The sequence below is a fragment of the Chenopodium quinoa genome, unplaced genomic scaffold (assembly GCF_001683475.1).
Source record: "Chenopodium quinoa cultivar QQ74 unplaced genomic scaffold, ASM168347v1, whole genome shotgun sequence".
In the NCBI taxonomy this organism is placed as follows: domain Eukaryota; kingdom Viridiplantae; phylum Streptophyta; class Magnoliopsida; order Caryophyllales; family Amaranthaceae; genus Chenopodium; species Chenopodium quinoa.
Genome location: NW_018742810.1, coordinates 2,354,985 through 2,376,136, shown reverse-complemented (window position 1 = coordinate 2,376,136; position 21,152 = coordinate 2,354,985). Strand labels below are relative to the sequence as shown.

The window sequence follows — 21,152 nt, the reverse complement described above, 5'->3', positions numbered from 1 at the left end:
TATTGAAGGTTTGATACAGAGTATATATAAATCATATTATTTTAAAAAATATACTTGTACTTCAAAGAGGAAGTTTCTCCAAAAAAACACCTTGATCAAATTTCATAAAAAAAAAAACGACTATTCACATGACATTGACACAGATATCATTTCAAATCTCCCATCTTCTATTTCCAAGCTAGGATTAACAAGAACTTCAAACTTCAAAGAGGAATTTTTCCCTTTAAGCAGCAACAACCTTAGCACAATCAACCATATTAGATAGAAGTTAGGACTTTTAGCATCATTATGTTTCCTCATCTCTAATCCTACAGCCCTGACTGATGAGCTTGACCCAATGCCTTTTGCCTCAACTCTTCCGTGATTCTGTTTATTAACATATGCCTTGAAGGGATTTTTCAGACACTGATGATCTTTTTGGCCCTTGTATGACTGGTACACATCTTCAGCAATGATATTCCCAAACAGGAACTCAGCTGCTTTATTTGTAACATGAAGTGGAATATACTCTGAGTCATCCCATACGTATAGCTGCATTTTACAAGAATAATCAATTTAAAAGGCATTCTACAACTTCATTTGCAATTTATGCTTCAACACCTTATCAAGCTTTATATTGTTGCATAACATTTTTGGAGCATTAAGGATTTATACACATATTGGCAGATAATTTTGAACACAAAACTGTATTTTCATCTTTCATCCATAAGTATTATCATCATAAGAATCGGTATAAAACTATAGTATAACCTGTGACAGAAATTGAAGAGGTAACATGTTCTGTCATCACGGTACTACACTAATAGTTAAATACCATTCAACTGTATATGACTAATATGAGAACAAGCACTTGACACTCACATAAATGGCCTATATATCAAGCACTCGACACTCATGACTTGATCATGTTTTCAAAGTCCAATAAGAGAAATAGAGCTAATAACAAGAGAAAGTCATACCATAAATGGCCTATATATCAAGCCTACAGTATGAAGTCGATTTGAGCTCTTGGCACAATATAATGGACTTTGTTTTCCCACAGTTGCGGAGCTGGTGCAATCAAGAAAGATCAACACATCAGTATAAAGTAAACAATGGTTGTGAGTTGAAAATTTTAATGAAAAGTTGAATAGGGATCATACTCAGAACACAAGGGGAAGCCACAGAGGTGGCAGCCAGTACATATCATATCTTCCACTATGAAGTCAGCCTTAGTAGTCAATCGACTACGGATGAAGAGCCTTTCATTGTCAGCATGAGGCCACAGCGAATGCAGAAAAACTTGACCAATTGATGCATGAAAAATGGCCTTACAGGAAGTAGACAGGTGCAAGACTTGTGAAAGTAAGAAACATTGACGGGGTTTTTGCTCTTGGTGCACTTTCCAGTTTCGAGGTGCTGGAGTCGTCTAGCATAACATAAAGATATATAATCATCAAAGAGCAGGAATAATCAAATTTGGTTCATGTAGCCAACCCTACTTATGGGATTAAGGCTTTGATTGATAAAGAGCAGGAATGAAGCTTATTTTTAGAATAGAAGAAAAAGAGGGGGAGGAATACTTGGTGGAAGTTAGGTTGTTGATAAGAAAGAGTGGATCTAGTGTGGTGCACCCATTGTATAACCCTCCTAAGCTTATCCTTAGCAGTACCAACAAGGCGACAAGTAGTGAGCAAATCATCCACACCTAAAGTAACAGAATACATTATTATTATTATTATTATTATTATTATTATTATTATTATAGGCAGTCCATAGAAAGATAGTATTGAAATTAGAGACAGTAAAAAGGAGTGAAATAGAAACACCTCGAGAAAGGAGTGAATGGAAAGGGTGGATGAGGCGAAGAATAGAAGAATATTCAACAGAAGTGGCTTGAAGCATACCAGCATATGAACATACTTTGACGTCTAAACAGAAACAGACAAAAACTATTGTAGTAAGTAATACTCCAAATAAAAGTGACAGTGAGTAAGAAGAGAAATAGGCAAAACAAACTTCGGAAGAAAAGGATATCTCCAGCAGAGACGGAAGAAGCGAGGTGGTTATTCCAAAGGGTAATGCTGAGTTGCGGTCGAGTTTCGTCCCCAACCGATATGTCTGTGCGAATCAATTCACCTCTTCCTCTTCCCATTTCTCGTCCTCGTCCTAATTTGTACTTCATAATTTTCCAAATAATATATACAAAACAAAAAATTAACCGAATAAAATAAACCCAGAAATTGAAGGTTACATAATTAGGATGAAGAGGTCATCAGACCTGAACGGGAGTGTAGTGGTGTACGAATACGATAAGTTGCACAAAATCCCCGACGTGAGAAGATGCCGCCGATAGGTCTATTAGAGGTCCGTACCACCCCATTCCCATTCCCATTCCCTTTCCCTTTCCATTTCTCCCATTGATTCCCGCCACTCGCAACCCCCTCTTTGGCCTTTTCCCAACCCTTTTTCTATTTTGAACCTGCTTAGCTTAGCTTGGCTTGGCTGCTTTGTTTATCAACCAGTCCCGTCTTTTCATTTTTCTCCGTACCTCCTCCCCTAACGCATCACTTTAATTGGACATGTCAGTCTATACAACTTTAATCTTCTACAATAACTTTTACTTCCCCCGTTTTTAAATAGAGAACCGTGCTAAAAGATAGAGAAAATTTATTAATTAAAAATGAAAAAATGTTATCTAAATTGAAATTTTCATTTCTAAAAAGTGATGCGTGTAATAAGAAATGGACAAAGTATAATCTATTTTTTTTTTAAATTATAAAGAACTAACATTGAAAATCTATATGTTGATCTGGTGGATAGATAGTATAGGACAAGACATTTCAATCAATTTCGTCTAATTCTCACCGTCTTTTTTTTTTCTGGGAATTTATTTTTATCTTTATTTGTTGGAATAATACAGTGAATGATGGACGAATGTCGAATCACCCTGAATTTTCATTCTGTCAGGTTTGATGAAGAGGATTCTGTAGCTGTAATCTTGTTTTAATGACCCAAACAGGATTTGTGAAAAAAGATACCTGTAAATAGTTCATACATGTACTAGTTAGAAATCAGTTCTAACAAACAACATGAAAACGAAAAAATGAAAGCATGTTTCTTACTTCTCCAAAGCGAGAAAGAAGCCCGTTCTAGTAGCACTGTGGCCAAATTTGAAGGAACTTAAAAATGTAAGTGGGGACATCGTAGTATCCTAAAATGTTATTCACAAATTTGATTGGGACATCTCTAATACAAACTCGTGTAAACTCCTACTTTGTTTCCTCTGAGCATTGACAAAATCAATTGAATAGTGAATTATAGATTAAAGTACTCTTTGAGATAACAAGCCTGACAGAATGAAAATTCAGGGTGACTTATGTCCATACTTAAGCTTCATACACACTCCCTCCATCCCTATATAAAAGCCCCATTTCTCCCAATTTTTTTGTCCAATTTATCATTTCGGGAGGGATCCACATCCAATATTTTGTTTTTCATAATTCACTATTAATCATCAAAACCCCTCCAACACCATTATATCTTCTCTAGCTTCCCCCTAAAGACATTTAAACTATAGCATTGCTGTTTCAAAAAACTGACCAGTGCACCAGCCTCTGCAGCTGCCGCCAAATGGTGTCCAGGACTCAGCTTATCCTCCTCGTCATGAGAATACCTTTTTTTAGCTCTGCTATAGCTGCAGAAAATAGCATTTCCTTTCCAATTCAGATAATACAGCTTAAATTTCAGACTTGAGAGAATTTAACTTACAAGAAAAAAAACAGGCCCCATGAAATAGATGATCCTATAACAGCTGGGGTGAAGCCAGCATAAAGCCCCCTCGAACCCTGGAAAACAAGTTAAAAACAAAATGTTGAGCAAGCAGAATTGTACTAGAATGAATCTACAAATAGCATCTCAGCAAGATATAACTTAATTTCTTCATGCTGAAAGTATTAAATAGTATGGTTCATTGATCACACAATTACATGGAAACTTGTAAAGACCTTTCAGCTAGGATTGACCATAAGATTAAAGTTGTAATTTTCGACTGATAACAGCTTAATAAACTAAATTGACTGAAAATATGCACCCAGTACTTCTTATATATGTCATTAAAAATAAAATTATAATTTCAACGAATGTATTAGGCATTTTACAAAGTCATACATTGGCATAAAAGACCATAAATATACACAAGTAGTTAATTGAATAACATACAATGATACAAACATGTTGCATAGAATTGGCTAATGATAGATATTGAACTGTAAATAGAGAGCAATAAAGTTTTTTTTTGAAAAGCAACAAAATAAAGCATTGGAATTTTGAAGACACCTCAGAACGGGCGATGGTGAAGATAGCATTGGGGATGTTCTTGTAGCTTGGGAGATTCGACATTCGTCCATCATTCACTGTATCTGTATTATTCCAACAAATAAAGATAAAAATAAATTCCCAGAAAAAAAAAAAGACGGTGAGAATTAGACGAAATTGATTGATTTTGGTTTGACCTTGGAAGCGGGTGCAAACGACGTCAAGGGGGTGCATGATTGCCACAGTGGCGAAGCCAGCGACGGCTCCTGCGGTGGCATTCTCCCACTCCCATTTTACCACCATTAACGCCGGCGTGCTCTTCTTTTCACTTCCGTACAAAAGCTGGACCAGACCTGAACCGACATGACCCGGACCGGACCCGTTAATTCAGGTCCTTGAAAATCAAAGTTTCCGGTCCGGACCTTGTATTTTAAAAAAAAAAATTTCAAAAATCAAAACAACGCTTCAATTTCAACTTTCCATTTCTAACCCTAACTCCCTGTCTCCCTCACTCTCACTGTCTCTCAGCCCAGACGCCCAGTAGCCGACACCTCCCAGCCTCCCTCACTGTCTCAGGCGACGTCCACCGCCCACCGCACGCTGCATCAGCCAGACAGCCACCGCGCGAAATCTCCGGTAAGTTTTGTTTTTTTAATGTAAATCTAATTATGTTTGGGTATTATGTATTCGAAATAATGAATTAAGTGTGAGAATTTATATGTTTATTCATGTTTCAATTGCTTATAATGATTGTTTGATGTTTGCATGTTGAATTTCTTTTTCTTTTAGTTCATTTCTTTCGAATTTATGTTTTTTTTTTGGTTTTTTTGAGTTTAAATAACTGTTTTCGAATTCTTGTTGTGGTTTCTTTCGAATTGTGAGTTTAATTTCTGTTTTTTCTGTTTTTATTTTGGGGGTGGAGTTATTCGGGGCTGGGGGTGGAGTATCGGGGCTAAGTGCTGTTTTTCGGGGCTTGGGGTGGTGTTTTTCATGGCTGGGTGGTGTTTTCGTGGCTTGGGGTTGAGTTTTTCGAGGTTGGGTGGTGTATTCAGGCTGGGTGGGCTTTTTCAGGGTGGTTAAAGGGTTTTCCGGTGTGGCTGGAGAGTTTTGTGGTGGGTGGGGTGAGGTTGTCCATGGCAGATTGGCAGAGTTGCAGTTCAGGGGTTATTATTCTTGCAGAGTTGCAGTTCAGGGGTTATTATTCTTGCAGAGTTGCAGTATACCCCTATTTATGAGAATTGCTTTAATTTTGATGAATTTGTTGTTTTTTATACTGTTTTCTGCTAAAATGAGGGTAATATAAATATGTAATGCAGCAGTTGGAAAAGTAGGAGATGGGGACAATCAGCTGCAAAAAGTAGCAGCATTTAGAGAGTACAATTTGAGAGAGCTTAGGAAAGCAACAAATGGGTTTAGCACAGAATATAAGTTTCTGAAAGTGGGGAAAAAGCACCTAATGTTTTGTATAAAGGAAGAATTGAAACTAATCGCTTCATCGCTGTTATACACTTTTCTAAGCAATCTTGGCCTGATGCTCAGCAGTTTCTGGTTTGATTAAATGAGAGGGGTAATTCAGTTTTTTTAGCCTCCAAACCTTTAAAATGCTGTCAACTAAACATAATTAACGTTTAGGTTACTATAGTTAATTAGGAAAAAGTTTAGGTGTACCGATGATAATGAAAGTTTAATGAAGTGTATCATTGATAAAAGTTGAAATCTCGAGTGTATCATTGATAATATCCCAAAAAAAACAAAGCGAAGAGTCCAAAAGTAATGTACTTGGGCGCCAAGCAGTACTTTAATAAAGTTTCACATTCCATCACATAACTGTTATTGTTATTATACACTACTCGTATAATATTTGTACAACTGTAAGGTTCGTTGCCTTGCCGATGCACCGGTGGTCGCCTATTTACTCTCCTCCAAGGAATCGTGGGTTTTCACTTCTCAATTTTAGTTTCATTTTTTCGGGTAAGTAAATGCGGATTTTTTTTTAATGTCTACCCTGTCGTCTTTGCGTTTTAGGATTTAGAGTTCTCCAAGTTTTTTTTTTTTTTTTTTTTTTTTTGAAGGGGTGGGCTTCAATTTGTTACGGGGGACGTCGAAAAACTAATAAGTATAGTGGTAGTAGTTTCCATAAAATAAATCATGCAAATATAGTATTTCATGCACACACATTTAAATATGTGATTTTTACATTAACTACGTTGTTGACTTGTTGTATATAACAGACTATTCTTATTGATATTATGCCAATGCAGGTTCTATAGGTAATATAGAAGATGGCAAATCATTACATTGTTCTGTTTCTGCTGATTTTTCTTTCATTTTCTCCAACAAGTCAGTCATGGGGTTGGTTCTCATCTTCTGCACACGCCCATTCGAGTGAAAACCAATCAGGAAATAGGGATAGTATGTCCAAAGGTTTGGTTGCTGAGTTTTCTGTTGATGCCCTTGATAATCCAAAAGCTGCTGAATTGCTTGAAAATGCCAAGAGAAAGTTGGGAGGGACAAATCCTTGTTGGTTCAGAGCATACCAAGATTTATTTTCAACTTGTTCTGAAATATTTGCTGCAGAAGAAAAGAGAAAAAGGCTTGCTTGGCATCTGAGTGATTGTTTTCAGAAGGATACAGGGAGGACTCCCTTCCCATCTTGTGCCAGAAAATCTGTCATGGTCGATTGTTTAAGGAAGTTGAATAATGATGATCATAAGACTTACCTTGAATTTTACCTTAAGACAAATTCCATTTGCCATCAGTTACAGTAAGTAGTGTGATTTATAAATTTAAACAATTTTTATTACCCCTTTTCTCTTTAAAAATTTTGACACATTATTGCTACAGGTCGAAGGCTTTCAAGTCTCAGCTACAAGGTTTAGTGAATGACCTGAAAGATTCAGCACTGGTTGCAGAAGACAAATTGAAGATCATTGAAGAAAAATCGGATAATCTTCTGCATAGTTCGAATGGAATACATGAATCTATAACATCGATTGATGCACAAACTCAAGTTGTTGGGGAGACTTTGAAGAAAATGTTTGGATACTTGAGTGTTGTTTTGAATCACTCGAAAGAGCTCAACGAGACAACTAAGGGAATTGCAATGTCTCAGGCAGAGTTGCTAGAGGGACAGGGACAAATGAAAGACAAATTGGAGGAAAATATGTTGAAAATTCAAGAATCTTATCAGAATTTAGGTGAAGAAATACTTGGTTTACAGAAGAAGACTGTTGATATCAAGCAGGAGGTGAACAAAGTTGGAGAAGCAATGTCATCAAAGATGCAGAATCTCCAAGGAAAAACTGATGATATTACTAAAATGGCTAAAATTTCTGTAGACAAACAACAAGAGCTTCTTCAAGGTCAATCGATTGCTCTCGAGAGTCTTAAGTCTCTCACTACTTTTTTGTCTCAAGCACTTCAAGAGAGCAGGTAATTTCTCTGCAGTCCAAGGAGGGATAACAAATGTGATCTTTATTTAATTTCTTAATGCTATCTTTCTTCTTTTCAGGGTTTCTTTGGAACAACTAGTGGACTTCGCAAATGGGCAACACCAAGAACTATTGAAGCAACAGCAACAACTTCTGCTAGCTAATGACCACTTGGCTAATAACCCAAAATCCATATTAGCAGCTCAGGTAATTGACTTATAGATACAAGTAATACAAAGCTATAAAAAAAGTTAGCTGTAGTTGGCATTTGTGCAATTATTGCCCGGTTTATTAACTAATTGCGAGTTTTATATGTTTTTTAGGAAGCATTTGAGTTGAAACAAGCAAGCATGTTTGCTGCCATTGATAAACTCTTTGCCTTGCACAATGCTATGTTGCTCGAGTCAAGGGTTATCAAAGCTTTTTTTGTGTACTCTTATCTTAGTCCTCGTTCTCTACATGCTGACAAGCACAAAGCAAACTTATGGTGTGAGATGTAGACTTTATATAGGTATGTGTCCAATTATTTCTTGTACTGAATCGAATTAATTTCTACTGATCTTAATTGTCACTTACGATTCTTGTTCATGACAGGATTGTGCATTGCATTCGCAATAGAATGTGTAATACTGCGTTTTACATCCAACAAGATTGAACAACACTTATACCTAAGGACTGCTGTGAAACCACTTTTTGGAATCTATGCTGTCATTCAACTTCTGTACACCATCTTTACATTTAGGTATATTCCTAATTTGGATATTTTTTAAATAGAGGAGAAGATTATTATTTTTGGTTATGCAAATTGATATTTGTTTCAATTTTTGTAGGGATTATGAAACGTTGAACTATAATATGTTGGTCTCCCTCCTGGACAAGGTAAACGGGATGAAGAAAGGAGATGATTTATCATGGGATGACAATAATGACGATGTGGATAGTGAAGTTGACTGGATATCTTGGGTAGAGGCTGAGTTGCCTGAAGACATAAGTGTTATGGAAGACCCGGATTATATGCTACCAATTGCAGGTGAGGAAATGGGAGAGAACTCTGTTGCTATAAGCACAGAAAGAAGATATAATCTTCGTTATCGACGATAAGCATTTTTTACTAAGAAGATATGGTTATGGACACATAACCTCAGCATATACATAGAAAATTTTGTTTTCATAATGTCATTATATAGGTAGATGGTGAATTCATACATAGTTTTAGAGGTGAAATTTTACTTTATGATATGTAGTAATAATGTGGTGTGAGGGACAGAGGTAGCCCAACTATGGTTTTCTACACGTATTGTAAAACTATGACTTATCCTAAATCATGAGGGATAGAAAAATATGACAACTATTTTCGTAACGAAAATTAATTATTTATGTAAACAGGTTAAGCTATGTTGAAAATTATACAGTATAATATGTACTCATTTCCAAATTTTTAGAAAGTTTTATTACATTTTAACGTATCTTACAACTTATCAATTCAAATTCCTTAGAGCTCGATCATTTCTCAACTATTCCCCATTCCTCATACAATTTTTATTACCAGGAAAGCAGAGAAACGAATTGAATGGGAAAATGCATGTTTTATTTACAAATTACAACCATAAGCCATTTTACAAAGTTGATAACTTAGCAATGAGGAAGATCTTTAGGTGGAGGCAATACAGAGTACTCTGGCCCTGGTCCGTCTTCAACCATAAACGCAATTTTTAGTCCCCAACCCGTATGAAGCTCCAAATGACAATGCATGAACCATACTCCTGCAACCAAAGTCAATTATTAGTGAACATTGTAAACCAATTCAAAATATATAGGAAGCACAAGTATGTAACTGCAATGTTGATATTGTACTAACACACCCAAGCTAGCCTATGTTATATATGTATGTAACAAGTGGTGCAGATGTCAACCGATCATAAGGCGTTTAACACTGTCATTACCTGGGTTATCGACTCTGAATCTGATAGATGTCCAACCTCCGGTAGGAACTCCTACGGTATTCCTCTCAGGGGGATCAACCAAGTTAAATTTAGCCGCGTCCTTAATGGGATCAAAGTTACCAACCCCGGTACCAACCACAAAGAAGTTGTATCCATGAAGATGGAAAGGATGAGACTCTACGGAAAGCAAATTGGTGTCCTGCAAAACCAGCTCAACCGTGGAGTTGAAAGCAATCTTGCAAATCCTTGGCATTGTTGATTGGACCGTCCTAAGAATGGAGCTCCAGTGTAGTTAAATGAGGTAAGTAGCAAAGGTAATGTTGTTCAATGAGGCCGTAAAACAAGTCCCATTGACACATGTAGGACATGGGTTCACCCCTAATCCGATTGTAAAGAACAGCTTTCGGTCAACTTTCAAAGGTACCTTGGCAGGAAACTGAGGGGTGTTTAAGCTTCTAAGCTTCCTGTTGTAGGATAATGCAAACGAGGTGTCGTTTGGTGAGGGAAGTTGTGGTAAGGAAGGGATGATGGTGTTTGGGACGCCTTTGTATTGGAAGATTGATGTGGCGGTCTTGTTGTCTACTGGAATGGGTACGTCCATGAAGGTTCTTGTGGCCATAAAGTAACGGTTAGGGGTTTGGTTTGCTCGGACTAACATGTTAGTGGTTTGGCCTGGGGCAATGAGGATGGACTTAGTTGTGAATGGTTTGACATAGACAGCATCTATTTCCATCACATTCATGGAGTGGCCTGCAATTCCAAAGAATAGCTCGTCGTTGAGGGCAGCATTGATGATTCGCAGGAGGTACGTCTTTCCTTGTTCAACCTCCAAGGCATAAGTGTCTACATTCAATTGACTTTATGTTTTATTGTAGATAACTGGGTATGGCCTATAGTTAGATATAATTAAAACACCGTAAAATATGTACAAGATTAAAATTCATGATTAGAGAAAATATAAAGTCAATTGAATGCAAAACAAAATGAAAAATAAAAGGCTTATTCGATACGCGTGCTTATTTCCTCAGCAGCAGTTTTGTCAATATTACACCATTTCAGACGTGATCTTTCTGTCTCCCTCCCTTTCTGCCTTTGGACTTTCATCATTTACTTTAGCCTTAATTTATTGTTAATGCCAAAATCTAGTATATTTGTAGATTTTTCTCTTTAATAAATCTCATCTTTTTCATTTCTCATTTAAAAATCATAATGTCTTAATTTAGAAAATATCATGCAATTTTTTTAAAGGTTTCTCTGTTATACGAGTACATATATACATAATATACAAACTTGCAGATGATTTAGACCGATGTTGTGATCATATGGAGTTCTACGAGTTCGACGAGGGCCTTAAGCTTTTCAGGTTTGCCTCTTATTTTATTGTATTTTATCTTCTTTTCTTTTTGCAGTCAAAATTGATCAAAGCAAGTCTTCCGTCCTTATACGAGACCATCTCATGTTAACTTAACAAGCTCACAGACACACGTGATGTGTGCGTGTGCAATATAAATAATCTATCAGGCTCGATTTATTTATTTTTTTCGGATATGACTTATCTGGAAAAAAAGAGAGAGAGAGAGAAAATTAAACGAATAATAATTTTTTTTTTTAAAAATAAAGATAATAGTTTTTTTTTAAGCGGATGGTAGTTTTTTTTTTAAATAAAAAAAATGAGAGATATTTTGAAAAAGTGAAATTTATACCCAAAACCTTTTATATATTACTATAGATTAGCAAATTATAAAGTTTTACTCGTACAATAATATATGGAAATATATATCTAAAGAGCTTTGATAAAATGTTTTTACCGTTACTAAATTTGTCAAATGACGCAACCACCTTAAAAGTTGTCATACATTAGTGGGGACAAAACTTACCATAAGGAAAAAAAACAAAGCGAAGAGTCCAAAAGTAATGTATTTAGGCGCCAAGCAGTACTTTAATAAAGTTTCACATTCCATCACATAACTGTTATTGTTATTATACACTACTCGTATAATATTTGTACAAGTATAAGGTTCGCTGTCTTGCCAATTCACCGGTGGTCACCTATCTACTCTCCTCCAAGGAATCGTGGGTTCTCACTTCTCAATTTTAGTTTCATTTTTTCGGATAAGTAAATGAGGATTTTTTTTTAATGTCTTCCCCGTCGTCTTTGCGTTTTAGGATTTACCAAATCGCAAAGGTAATTTTTTTTTTTTTTTGTTGACGGGGTGGGCTTCAATTTGTTACGGGGGACGTCGAAAAACTAATAAGTATAGTGGTAGTTGATGAGTCTATTTTATATATATTTTTATTCCTCATCTTAAGGTCATATTTGTGCTTATTTGAGCTCTACAGAGCTATTTTTATTACTAATATACGTTTTCTAGTGTATTTGTAGAGTTGGTATTATTTTGTAGGAATTTGCAGAATTATGATAATTCCCGAGCTTATTGAGTCACTACGAAAATATCGGAGTATGATCGTATTTTATGACCGTAATATTTGTAGTCCAAGGTCAAGCCAATTAAATTTGGTTCGGTGATTAAAGGTCCGGTACGTTTGGAGTACTAATTTTATTACAAGTCCAATACTTGGATATCAAGAAGGAAATTGGGCCAACCTTGAGAGCAGCCCAAGACAAGACAAACTGCTAGGCGTGAGGATAGCGGGCCCGACCTGGAAGCCCATTGCTGATCGGGCGTGTAATTGGTATACACTAGACCCTAGTGTAGGTAGCCCAACCTACACTCCCTCTAAACGCAGCGTTTAGAGTTACTACCCACACCCCCTCCACTAACCCACAATAATTACCCACTCCCCACAATAACCACAGTAACTGCATAACTAACTTCCCCTACCCCACATATATATACATAAAAAAAATAAAAAAAAAAATCAATTTCAAATCATTCTCTCTCTCTAAACACCATCTTCTTCATTTCTCTAGAGTTTCTCTCTCATCAAACCCAACGAATCGGAACAAATTTCAATTTAAATCACTGAAAAATTGCTTCAAAATACTCCAAAATTGCTTCAAATGTCTGATATTCGAGAAGAAATTAAACAATCACAACAAAAAGAGTAAGTAATTTCGTTAGTTTTGTTCATTTTTTGAGATTGTAGTGCAATTTTATGTGTGAAACCTTAATTTTGTTCATTTTGTTGCGATTGTAGTGCGATTTTGCAAAAAACCACTACAGAGAAGAACATGAAAGAAGAAACTGCAAAATCGGAGCAAAATGTATCTAAAGAGTAAGTAATTTTGTTCATTTTCTTTCGATGACAATTATAGTGCGATTTTATGTGTGAAACCTAATTTTTGTTCAATTTTTTGCAATTGTAGTATGATTTTGGAGAAAAATACTTCACAGACGAGTAATTTGTTGAAAATTTCTGAAGAAATGTATGAACCCTAACTTTTGTAAAACCTAATTTGTTCATATTCTTGCGATGAAAATTATAGAGCGAATTTATTTGTAAAACCTAATTTTTGTTAAAATTTTTTGCGATTGTAGTAATTGTTCTAAGATTTTACTGAAAATAACTAAAACATTAACAATTTATTAAATAAAACAGAGACGATGATGATGATGTACCTCTTCAGTCAAGAGTAGACAAATTGAAAAAAAAACCGCCAAAATGATCCAATTGTAGATCCGGAACTTTTAAAAGATATTGACAAGTCAATTGGTACGGATTTAACAATGTCTCCACTACCAAGGTAATTAGTCATTTACAGAATATATTATGTTCATGTCTAATATGCTAGTTGTATTTGATAAAATTGGTTTTATCTTTGTTTAATATGTTATTTGTATATGATCATATTTGATACTCATAATGTTCATTTATAGATATAGTTATGATCATATATTTATATTTGTTCATATGAGTATTTATTGAGATTTAAAAACAAAAGTACATTTCATTGAAACATCATTGTATATGATCATATTTGATACTCATAATGTTCATTTATAGATATAATTATGATCATATATGTATATTTGTTCATTTGAGTAGTCATTGAGATTTAAATAACAAATATACATTTCATTAAATCATCATGCACATATATAAATATGATAATAATCATTTCAGTGATATGCATTCAAACTAATGTCATGTAATTAATTTATAATGTAGTGATGTGCCATTTAGAGTGATACACTTGCTTCAATTTAGAGATGGGAAATCTGAACCATTAACTCTAAAGAAGGTTATAGAACAAAATGAATATGGTAATAGTTATGAAAGATACACTTTAAACAAGTAAGTTTATATGTATAAAATAATTGTTTTTACATTCAATTATTGTACATTGTATATATATACCAAACTTATTAGGTAATTCTTAAAATTTTAGTGAAAAAAAAAGGTTCGAGTGAAATTTGTTATGTCAAAATCAAGACCACCAGAGACAAATCAAACAATAAGGTATAAAAGCTTTATACAAAATAACTAATTATCTTCTTCATTGTATAAATTAGTTCATACTTTAATATCATATTATATAAAATAATTCTGTTTTTTTTAAGTGAACAAAGTGAGAACATTCCTGCTACTAATGCAACAACTAAGAGTGTGTCTGCTACACATAACACAACTGACAAAGAGAGTAGGGATGAAAGGTATACTAATGATCAATTTTATATAAACAAATGTTCATTTTTATAACAGTATATTTTATGTACAATTTATGTGCATTTTTTATTTAAAGTATTTCTTAATATTGATTTCAGCAAGCAAGAAGAAGTTCAACCAAAAGTGCAAAGCAATCCAGTAAAGAATAGTCTTGGCCAAAAGTAAGAAAACTTAAATGTTCAATTTAGATAGACTATATGTTCATTTGAAAATCAGTACAAAAAAGTTTGCTCATGGCCAATAGTAATATAAGTTATATGTTCATTTTTTTATTTACTAATCAAAATTGTAAATTCAAACATATTTTTAATGAAATATCAGAAAACCCAAAGATGATTCAAGAATAACAACATTAAAGGACAAGATGCAAGAAATACATTTAGACATAGAGAGAAATTAAATAATTGAATTAATTTAATCAATTAATGAATATATTTCAAAGTTAATATCATACATTTACAGAAAGTACAAAGAATCGACAATCAGAATTATGAGAAATCTCAAAAGAATGGAAAAGGCAAGCAAGGAAATCAGGAAAGGTAAATGATCATATTTATTGAATATTTTTGTTTAATAGTCATAAATATCAATTTTAACAATACTATTACTTTTGAAGGTGAAGCAAAAAAGAAAGAAAAAGGGCCAATAGAAGAGAAAACTGTGGAAAAAGGTAAAAATTTTAAAATGTACATTTTTATTACAAAAAATGTTCATATTGGAAAAGCATAATATTAAATATTCAATAAGATTAAAAAAATTAAATTTTAACTAAATAAATTTTAATAGAAGTACAAGAAGGAAAAAAAGGGACTGAAAAAGAGAAAAGCCCTAAAGACAAAACTGTGGAAGATGTCTTTCCAAAGACAACAAATGTAGAAGGTAAAAATTTATAAATGTACATTTTTATTACATAAAATGTTCATATTGGATCTACATAATATTGAATGTTCAATAAGATTAAAAAAATATATAAATATTAACTAATTAAATTTTCATAGAAGGACAAGAGGGAAAAAAAGAGCCTGAAAAGGAGAAAATCCCTAAAGAGAAAACAGTGGAAGATGAGTCTACAAAGACAACAGATCCGAAAGGTAAATAGTGGAAAATGTACATATTCATTACCTGAAATGTTCATTTATATTGTATATAGTAAACATTTGTCATCCAATTTAATAAATGTTTATTTAATCTTTTATATTTGATCATTTCATATGCAGCACAAATTGCACCTGATTTTGTTCAAATTGAGGATGAAACTTATCTTCTAGATCAAGATGATGATAAAGTTTCCACAAAACTTAGTGAGGAGACAGCTCCATCATCACAAAAAAGTGATCAGTCAACCAAAATGAAAACAAGATACAAAATGGTTGCAAGGAAAAACAAAAACAAAAGCCTTGTTGTTGTGCCAAGTGGTAGAATTACAAGGAGCCAAGGTAATCATAATACTTTTCTGTTACACAATAAATATTACACTTTCAAATATACTAACATAAATTTTTTTAAAAACAATAGATGTTCTGTTAGATGAATCTGAAAAGGGAAGCCTGAAGAAGGATGTTGAACCTGCTAAAGAAACCGCAAAAATAGGACAGAAGAGAAGAATGTCTACAAGGAATTTTCCTATTCAAAAGGAAGCTGATGCACCACCTCCAGCACCTACTCCAATAAAAAAAATGGCAGGTGCTCCTGCTGAATATCCTCCAGACCAAGGCAAAAAGGGTAAATGTTCAATCTTAATGTATAGAATGATCATTTATGATGGTATATCATTAATGTTCAATTTCAATATATAGGTGGGAAAAAGAAAACTCTAGAAGAAGTGAAGAAAACTTCTAAGGTTGCTGGCAAAAGAAAAGCAGGTATATAATGATATATTATAAATGTTCAATTTCTATATATAGAATGATCATTTGAGAAAACAATTTTGTTCATTTTATCATTTGCTTACTGTACATTTTCAATACTTAAACAAAATTATATATTTAATTTTCAGATGTCAGTCCTGCCAAGAGAAATGCTGGAAAGAGAAAAAAAATACAAGAAGTACCATCAGATGAACCCTCTCAAGATCCTACTGATGAAAGTTCTACTGACAGTGATGATGATAGTGAAGAGTCAGTTTATAGAGCAGAAGAAGAGCCTGTCAGTGAGGATGATTATGAGGTGGAGGAAGAGGAGGAAGAGGAAGAAGTAAAGCCAAGGAAGAAACAGGCAAAGAAAGGGAATTCAGTGAAGGCAAAGGTTGAAAAGGAGGAGCAAAAGATGGTACTGTATGATGAAGGAAAGATTGAAGGTAGGAGAAAAAAGAAAATGAAAACTGAAATGGTTCAAGCAATAGAAACTGATGAAGTTGAGGAAATTCAGGAAGATGAATTTGAGGAAGAGAAATCTTCAAAGAGAGGAGGACATGTGAAGTTCATTTTATATAAACAAATTTTCAGCAACAACAAGCACACGCCCGATGAAAATTTTACCCTACACCCTAGTGTAGGGTGTGTTCCCTACACCCCCCCTATGCTACGTCGTTTTGTAGCTGGTATTGAGTTCCCTTTTGCGATTCTTTCCTTTTTTTTTTTTTTTTTTTTCCTTTTTTTCTTTTTTTCTTTTCTTCCTCTTTTTTCCTTTTTCCTTTGATTCTTATTATTCAATTTATGTATATATATGATTTTAAACCCTATTTTTTCTCTCTCTTCAATTGATCAACCAACCTCCATTTTTGATCTACATTTTTCTCTCGCTAATTCATCTTCTTCATTTGATTTTTTGAACGAATTCGTTAATTGTTACCGATCATCAATGGCGAATTCTGCATCTGGAGATTGCGTTGATTTTGATCGCGATTGCGAGCGTGTGTTTCCTTCTGGACTTCGTTTCGTTGATTCGTTTGTGCAACAATGTGAGTAATTGTGATCATAATTTTTCAATTTTTAATTATCCCTAATTTGTTCTGTTATAATGCTCTGTTAATTTGAACTTAATTGATGTATTATTATTCACTTTCGATTTTTGAATTTACTACTTTGATTACATTATGATGAACGTTTTTGGATTGTTGTACTTTGTATGAACATTTTGTTGCTTCATTTGTTGTTTCATTTGTTGTTTTCTCTGTGTTTTAGAATTGTGTGTTTTTGTCGTATATTTTGTAGATTATACTTTCAATTAATCGTTTATGTTTTCTTATTCATTGTTACTAATGTGTTTATGTTCAGTCTTAAAGTCATTTTTGATCATTTATTTTTACATTTTTATATCGATATTATGTGTAGTGGTAAATAATGAAAATATTGTTCAAAATATTATGTGCTGAAATTCTTTTTGCAATTGATCATGTGCTGTTTTGATATTGAACATTTTACTTATTTGTTATTGTTCATTCATGAAACTCTTTATGATCATTTATAATTGTATATTGTGCAGTGGAAAAAAATGATGATATTATGTATTTAGAAGCAGAACAGTCTGAATTAAAGGATAAAGAATTTAAATCTGAAGATGAAGCTTTCGAAGCGTATAATGAATATGCTTTTAGGAAAGGTTTTGGAATTCGAATTGGGAAGAGTAAGAGAAGAAGAGATGATTCTTTTTTGATGAAAAGATTTGTTTGTTGTAATGAGGGATTCAAAGATAATAAGTGTAAGAATAAAAGGATTTATGAGAAGTTGGATCATCGAACTGGTTGTTTAGCTTTTGTGCAGTTTCATATTGATCATTTAGGGGTCTATACATGTACAAGACATGAAATGGTTCATAATCATGCTATGATTCCTCCTGAAAAAAGGCATTTGATAAGGTCTCAAAGAGATGTGAATAAAGAGCAGCTTCTTTTCATTTCAACAATGAAATTGAGTGGAGTCAAAGTTACTGATTCTTTGAGGGTTCTAAAGAAGGAGGTTGGGGGATCTCCTAATCTTTGTTTTACTGCTTCTGATGCTTATAATGCATTGTCATCTGAAAAAGCTGCCCAAATTGAAGGATGTGATGGTAACCAATTGATTAAATATTTTGCCAAGAGACATGTGGATGAGACAGATTTTTATTATGATTTTGAACAAGATGATAGTGGTGCTTTAGTTAGTTTTTTTTGGCGTGATGGTAGGATGATGAGAGATTATCATTACTTTGGAGATTTGTTGGTTTTTGATACAACTTATAGAACTAATAAATATGGAATGATATGTGCTCCATTTGTTGGGATGAACCATCATGGTAACAATGTCATGTTTGGTATGGGTTTTATTCTTAATGAGCGCACCGAGTCTTTTGATTGGTTGTTTGATACATTTTTGCACTCAATGGGGAGGAAAAGTCCCATTACAATTATGACTGATCAAGCACAAGCGATTGCAGCGGGTATAAGAAACATTTTTCCTTCAACTGTTCATCATCGTTTATGTGTATGGCATCTTGAACAAAATTCTAAGAAACACATTGTAGCATTGAGAGCTTTGGAAGGCTTTACAGATTTGTTTGGATATCTTTTGAAGTATTGTGAAACTCCTGCTGAATTTGAATATTTCTGGAAAAGGTAAATTATTGTTTTTTGTATTTATTTTTTATTTTTATTATGTGATATATTTGATTATTATGTGATATATATATGAACATTTAGTGTTTTACATATGATCATACAATTTACTTTGTTATGTATGTTATCATAATATTATTAGTGTCCATATTGTTTATGATCATTATTCTTTACACAAATGTACATATTTTAATTTATATTTTGTTCATTTTTAAATTAATATATGATCATTTCTGTTATACAGGATGTGTGATAAATACAAATGTGAAAATGATGATTGGTTATGTGATTTGTATAAAATAAAGGAAATGTGGTGTCCTGCTTATTCTAAGAAGTATTGGTCTGGTGGTATATTGTCTTCTCAACGTAGTGAAACTACTAATAAGTCAGTTTCACAACGTCTTAATAAGACTCAAGGTTTATGTGATTTTTATCATGTTTTTCTTGATGTCATTTCTGAGTGGAGAAGTAAGGAAGGTGCAAGAGATTACAATACTCTGAGGGGTAATAGGCACCTAGCTTTTGCTAATATTGGTATATTAGATCATGCAAGATCATTGTACACTATTCAAGCTTATGTTCTTTTTGAAGAGGAGTTCATTAGGGGGACAGCTTATGATCATGTTGATAATGGTTTGCGTTTTCCAGAATATTCATATCTTCTTTGGAGGCCTGGGAAGGATATAATTAAGCATGAAGTTGTTTTTAATAAGGAAACACATGCAATTTGTTGCACATGCATGTACTTTAGTGAGACTGGTTTACTTTGTTCTCATTCTCTTCGAGTATATCATTTGCATTGTGTGCGTAATATTCCACAAGAGTATATAATGAAACGATGGACAAAGGCTGCCATGTGTAGTCATGGTATTGAAGAACCTACTTTGAGGACAAATGTTGTGGCTACTAGTGTTTGGAGGTCACAAACAATCAGAAAGTTTGTTAAGTTGATAACAAGTTGTCAGAATTCTTTGAATGCAAGGGCAGAGGTTGAGTGTTATTTCAATCTGTTAAAAGAAAAGGTTGAGAGTGTATCAGGTGTAATTGACTTTAGTGAACCTGTTAAAGAGGTTGAAATTGTTGATCTTGAGATCAAGAATCCTCTAAAAGCTAGGCCTAAAGGTGAGAGGAATGTAAGGCCTAAGAGTACCTTGGAGAAGCAGTGTAACAAGGCAAAGGGTAATTTCAAGAGGAAAAAGTCTTTGTACACTCCTTACAAAAGGGGTATAGGGCAAGCAGTTGTACAGGTATATGATCATTTCATATTTTCAAATTGATCATTTCAGTTTTCGTAAATGATCATTTATGTTTTTTTTTTTTAAATAGGAACTTGATGAGAACGGTTGTGCTGTTACTTATGCTAATTCTATTAGTGATCCCATTGAATTGATTGTTTTGAGCAATAAACGGGCTCAGGTAAATTCAAATGTGCCAAAAAAAAAAAATTATTTATATTTTATTAATATTGATTTTTATAATTTAAAAATATAGGTCGGCTTAAAATCAGCTGTTGTAGAAGAAATTCCTTCTAGTTCTAAGGAATCAAATCATAGTATTTCCAATGATTTTGATCAGGTATATGAACATTTATGATCTATATTATATTTTTTTTTTATTTAATTTTTTATTTTTTATATTTTTTTTTGGTTTTTTTGTAGGCTACTGGTGAAAGCTCTCTTTCATCTATCATATCTATTGATGTTGATATTTCATCTATTGCTAAGGTTTTTTTTTTCCATATTTTTTTGTATTAGTGTTTGTAACTGATCATATACTGGTTTATTAATGATCAATTTAATTTTTTTTAAAGGCGAAGGATTTAAATCTTGAAGGTGTTTCTGCTGTTCAACCTTGTTCTAATTTTGGTGCAAATAAAGGTGCTTCTGGTGTTAAAACTTACTCTCAAATTAATCCAAGAGTTCCAATTCATACTAGTGCGTCAACAAAATCTCCTGTTGTTATTCAACCTACTGTTCCCAGGAATGTTCAAAATCAAACTCAGAATTGTTCAAACACCAATCCAGAAATGATCATATCCAACTCCAGGAATGTTCAATCAACAAATGTTCAAGTTATTTCTCCTACGGTTCAAATAAATGATCAAGGATTTCCTGTTCAGAATGTTCAAGTTACTCCTCCACAGTTCAAAGAAATGATCAAGGTGCTCGTGTTCCAATTCTTCAATCAAGAAATGTTCAATTAGGTTCTAAAAAGATTTCTTCTAAATATGATAAGTTGTTAGCCTTTTTTGATACAAGTGTAGCTAAACGTTTGGCTAATAAAGATAAATAATTAGTATTCCAGAACTTTATAAACATTAGA

At 33.5% G+C, this 21,152-nt stretch overlaps 4 protein-coding genes and 1 pseudogene across 7 annotated transcripts; 3 read left to right on the top strand and 2 right to left on the bottom strand.

Annotated features, from left to right (window-relative positions):
• Positions 1–2: 2 nt before the first annotated feature.
• Positions 3–4,761, bottom strand: LOC110725341. The gene is made up of 10 exons (XM_021904834.1): positions 4,494–4,761; positions 4,318–4,400; positions 3,583–3,827; positions 2,261–3,020; positions 1,999–2,158; positions 1,809–1,910; positions 1,563–1,687; positions 1,143–1,408; positions 960–1,050; positions 3–531 (listed from the first exon to the last, which is right to left on the bottom strand). Exons 4-10 carry the CDS (start codon positions 2,372–2,374, stop codon positions 121–123), a joined length of 1,269 nt encoding a protein of 422 aa, XP_021760526.1. The 5' UTR covers positions 2,375–3,020; positions 3,583–3,827; positions 4,318–4,400; positions 4,494–4,761; the 3' UTR covers positions 3–120.
• Positions 2,946–4,599, bottom strand: LOC110725114 (folate transporter 1, chloroplastic-like). The gene is made up of 5 exons (XM_021904580.1): positions 4,494–4,599; positions 4,318–4,400; positions 3,763–3,827; positions 3,583–3,676; positions 2,946–3,020 (listed from the first exon to the last, which is right to left on the bottom strand). Exons 1-5 carry the CDS (start codon positions 4,597–4,599, stop codon positions 2,946–2,948), a joined length of 423 nt encoding a protein of 140 aa, XP_021760272.1.
• Positions 4,762–4,770: 9 nt separating the features above from the next.
• LOC110725340 lies at positions 4,771–9,153 on the top strand (annotated as a pseudogene).
• Positions 9,154–12,658: 3,505 nt separating this feature from the next.
• LOC110725338 (ABC transporter F family member 4-like) lies at positions 12,659–17,774 on the top strand. 4 transcript variants are annotated; one of them, XM_021904832.1, is made up of 14 exons: positions 12,659–12,907; positions 12,999–13,058; positions 13,232–13,376; positions 14,194–14,286; positions 14,398–14,460; positions 14,762–14,838; positions 14,916–14,969; positions 15,086–15,178; positions 15,298–15,390; positions 15,517–15,735; positions 15,815–16,021; positions 16,096–16,161; positions 16,296–17,198; positions 17,723–17,774. In XM_021904832.1, the coding sequence occupies exons 3-13, from the start codon at positions 13,360–13,362 to the stop codon at positions 16,934–16,936; spliced, it is 1,623 nt and encodes a 540-aa protein (XP_021760524.1). In that variant the 5' UTR covers positions 12,659–12,907; positions 12,999–13,058; positions 13,232–13,359; the 3' UTR covers positions 16,937–17,198; positions 17,723–17,774. The 4 variants fall into 4 exon arrangements, with proteins under 4 accessions (XP_021760524.1, XP_021760523.1, XP_021760525.1 ...); XM_021904831.1 differs by having other exon boundaries at positions 12,659–13,058; XM_021904830.1 differs by lacking the exons at positions 12,659–12,907; positions 12,999–13,058; positions 13,232–13,376 and adding an exon at positions 13,721–14,092.
• On the top strand, positions 17,099–21,145 carry LOC110725113 (protein FAR1-RELATED SEQUENCE 5-like). The gene is made up of 7 exons (XM_021904579.1): positions 17,099–17,198; positions 17,723–18,830; positions 19,075–20,077; positions 20,157–20,246; positions 20,322–20,405; positions 20,489–20,554; positions 20,641–21,145. Exons 1-7 carry the CDS (start codon positions 17,099–17,101, stop codon positions 21,031–21,033), a joined length of 2,844 nt encoding a protein of 947 aa, XP_021760271.1. The 3' UTR covers positions 21,034–21,145.
• The last annotated feature ends 7 nt before the right edge of the window (positions 21,146–21,152 follow it).

Excerpts from the sequence above, each read along its gene's own strand:
- LOC110725341 (XM_021904834.1), bottom strand. The coding sequence starts at position 2,374 with ATGGGAATGGGAATGGGGTGGTACGGACCTCTAATAGACCTATCGGCG. Across the intron at positions 1,911-1,998 it reads AGATATCCTTTTCTTCCGAA|ACGTCAAAGTATGTTCATAT; the intron begins GTTTGTTTTGCC and ends GTTTCTGTTTAG. Across the intron at positions 1,688-1,808 it reads CCATTCACTCCTTTCTCGAG|GTGTGGATGATTTGCTCACT; the intron begins GTGTTTCTATTT and ends CTGTTACTTTAG.
- LOC110725114 (XM_021904580.1), bottom strand. The coding sequence starts at position 4,599 with ATGGTGGTAAAATGGGAGTGGGAGAATGCCACCGCAGGAGCCGTCGCT. Across the intron at positions 4,401-4,493 it reads CGTTTGCACCCGCTTCCAAG|ATACAGTGAATGATGGACGA; the intron begins GTCAAACCAAAA and ends GGAATAATACAG. Across the intron at positions 3,677-3,762 it reads TCATCTATTTCATGGGGCCT|CTATAGCAGAGCTAAAAAAA; the intron begins GTTTTTTTTCTT and ends TATTTTCTGCAG.
- LOC110725338 (XM_021904830.1), top strand. The coding sequence starts at position 14,052 with ATGTCAAAATCAAGACCACCAGAGACAAATCAAACAATAAG. Across the intron at positions 14,093-14,193 it reads GAGACAAATCAAACAATAAG|TGAACAAAGTGAGAACATTC; the intron begins GTATAAAAGCTT and ends GTTTTTTTTAAG. Across the intron at positions 15,391-15,516 it reads AAAGACAACAGATCCGAAAG|CACAAATTGCACCTGATTTT; the intron begins GTAAATAGTGGA and ends TTTCATATGCAG.
- LOC110725113 (XM_021904579.1), top strand. The coding sequence starts at position 17,099 with ATGGCGAATTCTGCATCTGGAGATTGCGTTGATTTTGATCGCGATTGC. Across the intron at positions 18,831-19,074 it reads TTTGAATATTTCTGGAAAAG|GATGTGTGATAAATACAAAT; the intron begins GTAAATTATTGT and ends TCTGTTATACAG. Across the intron at positions 20,078-20,156 it reads TAGGGCAAGCAGTTGTACAG|GAACTTGATGAGAACGGTTG; the intron begins GTATATGATCAT and ends TTTTTTAAATAG.